This window comes from Atta cephalotes, assembly GCF_000143395.1.
Source record: "Atta cephalotes unplaced genomic scaffold scaffold00023, whole genome shotgun sequence".
In the NCBI taxonomy this organism is placed as follows: Eukaryota; Metazoa; Arthropoda; class Insecta; order Hymenoptera; family Formicidae; genus Atta; species Atta cephalotes.
Window position 1 is genome coordinate 976,389 of NW_012130087.1, and position 9,546 is coordinate 985,934.

The window sequence follows — 9,546 nt, forward strand, 5'->3', positions numbered from 1 at the left end:
CAAATGTGTGACTTCGTCCTGATATATGATAACTGTAAAAAAAAAGAAAGATAACCTGTCCCCGTCAAGGCAAACGCTGCTGTAAATAAAGCCCCTTTTTTATTTTTATTCTTCTAATAGACAGCGGTTTAAATTAATTCACGTGTCTGCGGCATTTCTCTTATTTCGTCCTCTGAGAGTCTCGTCACCGTCACGAGGCTCCACACGCGATACATACGTTGGATCACGCGCAAAAAATGATCTTTCGACCGATAACTGCGATAACATCTCATTATTGATTTACGAACTCGAACGACAAGCAGCGATAACACGAGTCATCTGTGCACTCTATTTGCGATTAGACGCTGCTCAGAAATAATCATTGTTGCAAGGATCACGTTTCAGAAAATAACGTTTATTTTAATAATTAGAGTTGATTGCTCGCGAGAAAAGTGTATAAGCGAAAGAGAGACTAAAAATTGTGCGGTATGACACCAAAGATAGTCGTTGTCGGTTCGTGCATGATTGACTTTACCTGGTGAGTAAGGATGAAGTTTTTCGCACAAAAATTGATACTATCTCATGGTCGATCGATTTCTAATTATTAACATTATAATTACATTGTGATTTGTGTTCTAATAAATATTGTATATAATTACGATAATAAATATAATTAAAAATTGCGCAAAGAAAGATGCTTTCTCTTTACTGTGATTGTGCATTGCAATAATTTGTAATTCTGTTTAACACACTTAATTGAAAAAACCAAATCTAATTTTATATGTATGTATATAATAAATAGTTACAATCTAATATTATCTCATAATATTAGTCTGTGTTTTTTATTGCTGACTTTCTGAACAAGTACACACAATGTAATAAGTTGAAGTGAAATAAATATACGTTTCACTTCAACTTATTACATCAGTTCAGAGTGCAGCAATAAAAAACAGACCTATTATCATTTCTTTCTGAGAGATCCGGATTTAAATCTCGGCTGAGATATTTTTGTACAATAAAATTATTAAAAGGTTTTTAAGATACTTATTAATCAAATTGTTAATATTCTTAGACGCTTATTAACATCAATATAATAATTACTTATTAATTTAATATGCGATGTTATTACTTTAATTTTGTTCATAATTGCATTTCAAGACTGAAAAAGATTTCGGCGCGCGCGGTTTGCAGAATTGAATTATATAAATTCACACCAAAATATTTAAGCACTAAGATTCGCTTTGACCGAATACAGGATTTCTCTTACTTAATTAGATTTATTCTCAACTTCGTACTATAATTTTTTAACGTTATTGCTTTTTAGTTTCTCTCCACGGTTGCCAAAATCTGGCGAGACGATAATCGGGACTAGATTTGAAAAGAAATATGGTGGTAAAGGCGCCAATCAGTGTATAACAGCTGCTAAACTTGGTGGATCTACGGCACTTATTGCTTCAGTAGGCATTTATTTTTTTATATGGAGTCAACGTGTCACATTTGGCTTTTTTGTTTTTTAAGTCCACTTTAGACGATCTACAATGATTATAATTCACGGCCAAATTCGGGATAGAATTCTATTTATAATATTACTTGTCATGTAACATAGAAAACATTTGAAGAAGTTAAATACATACATACAAAATATATATCACTGATATATATTTTCTATATGTGTGTATTTTACTTTTTCAGATGCTTTCTCTGTTACATGACATGCAATATTTATTACATAGAATTCTATCCCGAATTTGGTCGTGAATTATAGATCGTCTAAAGTAAGCTTTATAGTATTCGTTTTTTTTTAGCCAATATTTATATGATTTCTCTTTAATTAATTACGGTTTGTTTCACAACTTACATATTGCGATATTCCTTATCTCTTATCGCAGTTAGGTTCCGACATGTTTGCTCAAGAATATTTAGAGATTTTAAGAAAGGAAAATGTAGATGTATCTCACGTGAAGATACAAAGTGATAAGCAAAGCGGTGTTGCTCACATTACCGTTGCTGAAAATGGTATGTTTTAGATGTAGTAAAAATATAAATTAAAGTCTTTTCGAGTGCTTTGAAATTGTTTACGTGGAAAAACAAGTAGTTTTGATTCTGAATAAATCATTAATATCATTGGATAATGGAATTAATTTCTAACTTCTCGTTAAAATAATTTTTTTGATCTCATCAGTAAATAATCGAGTCACCTTTCGAATAACATTCGCAGGTGAGAACACCATCATAATCGTGTTAGGTGCAAACGAATCGTTGACTCCGGAACTTGTGGATTCCGCCGCCAACGTGATCCAAAGTGCGAGCATTTTATTATGCCAGTTTGAGGTGCCGCTGGAAGCCACACTGCATGCATTGAAGTTACATCGGGGCCACGGTTCGTTCTTCGCTTTTTTTTCTCCATGTAGAAATATCCGAACACTGTACTTTTCTCTTTCTAAACTATGTTATCGTAAGTCCTAAATAAGGATTAACGATATCGTGATTCTGAGAGAGCTATGGATACAATTTTATGTAAGCGTAATGTAATGATAGGACTTTCTATTGTCAACGGAGCGCCCGCATTGGAAAATCCTGATACGGAAATTTTTAGATTGTGTGACATTTTTTGCGTCAATGAGAGGGAGGTACGTAAACAATTAGTGCAATTGATAAGATAATGAGGACGATTTTTTTTTCAATATAATACAGTCAATTATCCACAATAATTGGTTTAAAATTAGAATGTCTTTTGAACAGAAATATCTTTAAGATATCTTTTAGATCGACATTCGTAGTCTATTCTTATTTTAAAATCGTATTTTCTTTTGTGTATGTTATTCTCATCATTAACCTTTAAAATTGAATTTTTTGTGTTTTGTAAATTTATGCGAAAATATGTCTCCATAATTTCTTTTTATGTGTTATAATCAATTTATGTGTCATCTATTTAAAAAATTCATTGAATTTTTACGTCTCGATAATTTTGTTTATTAAAATGATATTACAAAGCGATATTTAATTATTAATATTATTTTATAAAATCACTTCAGACGGTTTTCAATTTAAACAAATAGTGTGTGTGTGTGTGTGTGTGTGTGTGTGTGTGTGTGTGTGTGTGTGTGTGTGTGTGTGTGTGTGTGTGTGTGTGTGTGTGTGTGTGTTTATATATAATACTTAACACACACACACACACACATACGCGCGCGCGCGCGCGCGCACACACACACACATAACTGCATAAAACTAATTAAAATTAATCAGTGACGTATACGGGTCTTAATAAGATGAGTCTTAATACATACATTACTTGAAGTGTTATTTTTATCAAACTACTTTGCAAATTGCACGACAAATATGATATTGGAACTCTATTTTAATATTAAATGACGCAAAGTCTGCGTCATTTAATGTTAAAATAGTTCCGTGCGATTCTTGTTTATCGTAGTTTGTAAAATTATTTAATAAAATGACATCTCAAATAATATATATATGCATAATAATATATATATGCACGTTGCGGTTTTTACGATTCATATACGTCACTGATAACTTTAATTAGTTTTATCTTTCGTGCAGTTATAAAGACACATACCATCTTGCTTAAATAATTTTAAAAACTGTCTGAAATATATATTAATAATAATTAAATATCGCTTCATAAAACCACATTTTAATAATCAAAACTGTTAAAAACTGGACTTAAAAAATTCATTGAGTTTTTTTAAATAAATAATAAATAAATCGATTATGATGTATAAAAAGAGTTTACGGAGAAATATTTTCATATAAATTCACAAGTACAAAAACTTAATTTTGAAGAGTGGTAAGAGAGAGAAGGATAACACAAAAAAAACGCGGATTTTTTGGTACTTATATACGCTTTGTAGATATAAGAAAGAAATGCAATTTTTATTTAATTTTTTTTCGATATCTCACCGTTCGGCAGTTATTCCATAAAAAAATCTACATTTTTTTCAAGGGATGATTTTACACCCTCTCAAACCGTAATATGACACGAACAAAAAATAGTTCGTTGTTACGGATGAACTATTTTATTTGCATACAATGTTTCAGAATTTTCTGAATTTTTGAGTTGTCTAATCTCATTTGTTAGACGATTTTTAATATAAGAATCGATTGAATATTCTGATTTTATAAGATATTTTGAAAGAAAAATGTCGAAGTATTGTAAAGCAATGTTATTGTATTTACGTTTCCTCCGATGTTTATTAATTATGAAAAAATTTGATTGTGTGTGACAAAATATACATTTCTATGAAATATATCTCATTAATTGTAAAAATATAAAATATATGATTTATTTATCAGAAATAAAAATTTTATATTCGTATTTAAATAAAGATTTTATATATTTAATAAGATTTTATATTATTTTAGTAAAATAAATATATATTTTAAATAAGTATTTAAGTCTTATTCTAATCTTTTTCTCAGTGTATGTCCCAAATTTGAACTTTTGTTTTCTGAAATAGTAGAGCCAAAGCATTATAACATTTCAAATATCAAGGACTCCATTACGCTTTTGTAGGCGGAAATTATGACGGGCATTCAACCTGTGAACTTGTCGAATATGCAACAAATAACGGACAAGTTTCTAGCTAAAGGATGCAACGCAATCATTCTTACACTCGGATCTCTCGGAGCTGCATACGCATCGAAAATGAATACAAACATCACACGAATTTCCACTACTGAAGTCCACCCTGTAGATACTACCGTATGTATTGCATACACAGTATAGAACTGTCGTAATCACGATAGATTTCATGATGAATTGTTCGAGTCATTATTCATTATAACAAAATTGAAGAAATCGTTCTTTTGAAGACATGTATTTTAATTATTTAGTAACTTGATGAAGTGTCTCAGAATTATGCGATAATTCTAAGACACTTTCTATAAGTTTTTGTTTTGTTTTAAAAACGTGATCATTTTTATTATTATTTACACGTATGGTCCGTACTTCCTGCTTATACAAATCTTGTAAATTGATTCGTGATTTCTTTCTCACGGTCGGAACGGTGAAAGTATTTGATGGTATTTTCCGGTTCACAATCTTTTGAACGAACAACCGGTCAATTTCCGGACTGGACTGGAACGCTGATTCACTTAGTGATTCATTCAAATGATTGGCATGTATTTAAGACGGAATTGCTTCAGGCAACTACATAAGTGTAACGATATGCGATAGGGTGCTGGGGATGCATTTTTGGGCGCGTTCGCATATTTCAAGGCATATCATCCGCAGCTACCGATGGACGAATGCATCAGGAGAGCTTGTACAGTCGCTACGTACTCCGTTCTTAAATTCGGTACACACGCGAGCTTTCCAACGAGAAATGATCTGCCGGCAGAGTTATTTATATAAACAAAAACGGAGTTATTTCGAAGTGTGTTATTTACAGATTTGATATTTTATCTCTTTCATTTATACATCTGATATCTATTTTGTGGAATCTTTTTTTAAATTGAATATTCGCAGAATAAAAGTAAATATCAAAAGTTTTATGTACAAAGTGCGTAAACATACGTCCCATTTCCCAAAACCCGAAAAAACTTAAAAATAATACAGTCAGGCGTTATAATGCAAATTAATGCAGCAGATTAAATTGATGACAATAAAATACTTAGAGAATGTGTTCACATATATAGAATGTAAAATCAAAATATATGTAGAATTAAAAGTCGAAATACCCTATATGCATGTTTTATTTGTTTTTTTAATCATTTAGAAAACCGGTTTCATCGTTGATCTCCTCCATGTAATTTTTTGCAATATCGTCGACGAATATATTAATTTTTTTGCAATCAAATAGGATTCGTCCAAAAATTCGAAGACATGTTTAAATAACAACAACATTACCATAACATAAATAATGTTGCAGAACAAATTTCTACATCGATCTTGCAAAAAATGAACGGACTTAGAAAAAGTTAATATTTATTCTGGGATATTAAATTTCTAATCTGCGAAATCGGGGATCAGCTTTATTCTTTCTTTCTTCTCTCCTTTCTCTCTGTTTTTCCGACATCCTGGTACCATCTGGCATTGTAACTAAAGTCCGAAAATATATGAAAAAAGGAAATTAATGTATTCTTATTATTTAATAACTTTAATACTTCAATTTTGAATGAAGAAAAAGTGAAATGATCGAAATAAAAAAAGAAATTACGATAGAACAAAGTATACAAATAAATTATGAAGAAAAATTTAATAAATAGCTGAAGAGAAGTAGATAGAAATTTGATTATTTCAAGTATATTTTTTAAAATAAAAAATGTGTTTAGCTGTATTTATGTCGCATTAGAAAATCTCATTTTATTAATATTACGTATCTCCGTTCGTAACGATTAATTAAATTAGTACATTTATGGAATTTTTCGGATATTTTTGTCCAAATATATTCGCGCGTATACACGCGCACACATGTTCACGCTAGACGAAAAAAAATAACGGTAATGGTAAGAGTTAGTGAAAATGCTAAGCGCTTTTACGACATGTGTGTTCTCCGACCTTTTAAAAAAAAGAAGGCACGTCCGGGTATCCCGCCAGAGTGGCCGATGATTCCACCTCAACTGCTTGTTGACGCGAACATACAGCAAGAACGGCGTTATTCCAGAGAGGGAGAGTGATAGAAGGGGCAAGCGTTCTTGCATGTAAATGTCATTTTAAATGCTTTCGCAAGGCAGTGGCGACTTTTAATATTTTGGCAGCCGCGTCGCGATGACAACGACGACTATATCGCTCTCTAAAATCAGCATCTAAAATACTGTCTCAAACTTTTCGCTGACCTGAAGATAATAAAGCCTTTCCGCAGCTTCAGAATGCGGGCCCGCGAAATCAGGAATGAAATGGTTTAATCCCAGTGTTTTACCTTCCGCGTAGTGTCTCACTGGTAATCCCTCGAAGTGCCGAGTTTATAGGAAAAGATCGACAGTAATTGGTAACCGGGAGTCTTTTCCCTTGAAATAATTGCCGGTACGTGCGTTCGCGTGACTAGGTCGATGGTATCTGAGACGCGCGAGCGTCAACGCGGGAAAATTGTGCCGCGCGTAAACGTCAAAAGGGAAAGGCGTTGCATTACTACTTTCGAAGTAACTCTCCTCGCGCACTCTCGTCACGTGTAATCGTCATCGTCATCGCCATCCCCGCGCCTCGTGGTGTTATAATACGTGAGGATATTGCTGAGGACGAGATTCCACGAAGCACGAGACACTCGGTCTCTCCTCTTTCCGCTATAGATGGGCATTACACCAAGGTGTGACGTCAATGCCCGAGGTTGATTAGCGATACTAAATCCATGTTTAAGGGAACAGACAGCGGTGGCAGAGGCGGCGGTAGCGGTAACGAGGAAGATGCGGCAGGTTCATCGAGAGGGAACGAGCTTTGACGTCAAAGAGGAGAGCGCGCATCCTCGAAGAAGAGGAAGCCGCCGCCATGCCGCCGTGTCGCACGACCGAAGAAACTCTTCTCAGTTCTCGGGGCCCCGGCCCCGGCCCCGGCACCCTGGCAGGGGCTGTACAAGATGCTGATAAAAGGAGAGGGGGGGATTAGTCATGTCTTCGTGTGTACCGGCACGCGCAAGCCCCCGTTAAAGTGGGGCAACACCACCCACGTTCGCGGGCAGGATAAAAAATCCTTCGGGGATCAGGGAATACTCAGTTTTGAGCAAACCATTAAGCGAGACGATCGAACCGAGACGAAGAGAGACAATCGCCTAGTCCCTCGATCTTACAAGTCCGTGTCGGGAATTCCGAGACGCTCGCGTATCTTGCGCTGGTCAGTACCGCATGCCAAATTTTGACTGGCGAATCATCACAGAGAATCGCGCGGTATCCAGACTAAAATTTGTTAGATCGTCAAAGTATTATCAACTTACGTCACATGGTCGAAAGATCCATCAAACGATCAGTCAAACTCGAAAAATTTCGATTCGAAATACTGTGCCTCGTATTCACGTTTTCTAGTGTCTCGCTGAGATTCGCTAGATTTTGAATTTCAAAAAAAGCTCAATAAACACAAAATAATTCCGGAAAATAATTTTTAGTGGGAAAATTGATCAGTTAAAAGTTTTAAATAATCTCATTGAATCACAGTTCTGATTGCAATCTCTGATTGTAATCGTTTATTTCCATCACGATTGTATTATTCTCGAAAAGTGTCTGGAAGATAAGCTGATATCGTTGATAGAATAGAGAGAGAAAGATATTTAAATGAAAAGATATTATTCCACTGTGACTAAGAAACGTAATAAAAACAACATTAATAAATAAAAGAAATCCCGAGGTTGCGTTAGAAAAAAATTATATATGACGAAGAATCTCGAAAGAAACTAAGATCCATTCCGCTATCAACTATCGAGAATCAAGGAAGAAGAAGAAGAATAAAAAAACAGCCATCAACAAAGACTGCCAATCTTCGAAGAAGATCTTTTGTGCAAACTTTGAACTTATCAGACGACACAATGGCGATATTCAACGTTAGATCTTGCTTGCCTGTTCTTGTTGTCTATGTCATCGTCAATATATCGCTTATTCAAGGTCGGAGTCTAAAACGACGACACGGACATTCTCATTTGAATTATTACAATTTCGAGGAATCGCCACCACGAGATTTATCGAGACATCTCGATGACGACGATTTCCAAGGACAGAAGAAGAGTCGCGAATATCCTCAAGTTCTGGATCGTTTCTTGGAGTACGAGGATTCGGAGGAGCGAGTACCAATGTCTTTCCGTCGATACAAGCACGATTCGAGAGATCGCGAGTCTTTACGAAAGGATTTCCTGCGCAAGCATAACGACTTTGACGCACTCTCGATGAAATTCGTTGCTAGGAGAAAACGTCACAACAAATTTGGGACTGTCGCAAACTATCACAAATTTAATCCGAAAGACGTAACCTGGCGATTCGAAGATGAACTTAGGGTGCAAGAAAAAGTTTTCGAACTGGAAGTGAAGCAGGCGCAGAACAGCTCCATTTGCAACTACACCGTAGAGTCAATCCCGGACACCCGGGGTTCCCGGATACCGAAGGATCTGGAGCACGTGAAGTGCAATCACATCGGCAGCAGCTGTCAGGGCACCGGCACTTATTGCTGCATACAGACTTACAGAAACATCGAGGTATCCTACGGCGACGGCGACACGGAGACAATGAAGCTCTACGTTGGTTGCGTGTGTGCTCTTCAGGTCTTCAGCAGTATGATGAGCTCGGAGATATCCATCAATGATTGACACCGAGAACTCGCTAGGATAACTTGGGGGAGACAGGGGAGTAGTGACGATTCGCTTCGGTGATGAATTCGCCTCGGTGGCGACGATCATTGGCGGTGATCTTCGAACCGGCACGAATCAAGCGAGACGCGTCTTCGAAGGAGACGGCGATTGAAACTAAGCAAAAAACACGACTATATTGTCTCGAATGACCTTGCAATTGGCAATCCGTAGACGAATGGACATCTTTCTTTTTTTTCTTTACACAGGAACTTGTTTGAAGATTGCGTCTAGTGACGCGCGAATACCGGGAACTTAATAGATTTACTTAAACGTTTGACGTTAG

The 9,546-nt window shown here is 35.5% G+C and overlaps 2 protein-coding genes across 2 annotated transcripts; both read left to right on the forward strand.

Moving 5' to 3' along the window:
- The first annotated feature begins 467 nt into the window (after nucleotides 1-467).
- Nucleotides 468-5,353, forward strand: LOC105619841 (ribokinase-like). The gene is made up of 7 exons (XM_012201358.1): nucleotides 468-517; nucleotides 1,304-1,436; nucleotides 1,869-1,995; nucleotides 2,198-2,359; nucleotides 2,518-2,609; nucleotides 4,514-4,702; nucleotides 5,177-5,353. The coding sequence occupies exons 1-7, from the start codon at nucleotides 468-470 to the stop codon at nucleotides 5,351-5,353; spliced, it is 930 nt and encodes a 309-aa protein (XP_012056748.1).
- Nucleotides 5,354-8,450: 3,097 nt separating this feature from the next.
- On the forward strand, nucleotides 8,451-9,221 carry LOC105619987. The gene has a single exon (XM_012201499.1). It carries the CDS (start codon nucleotides 8,451-8,453, stop codon nucleotides 9,219-9,221), a length of 771 nt encoding a protein of 256 aa, XP_012056889.1.
- The last annotated feature ends 325 nt before the right edge of the window (nucleotides 9,222-9,546 follow it).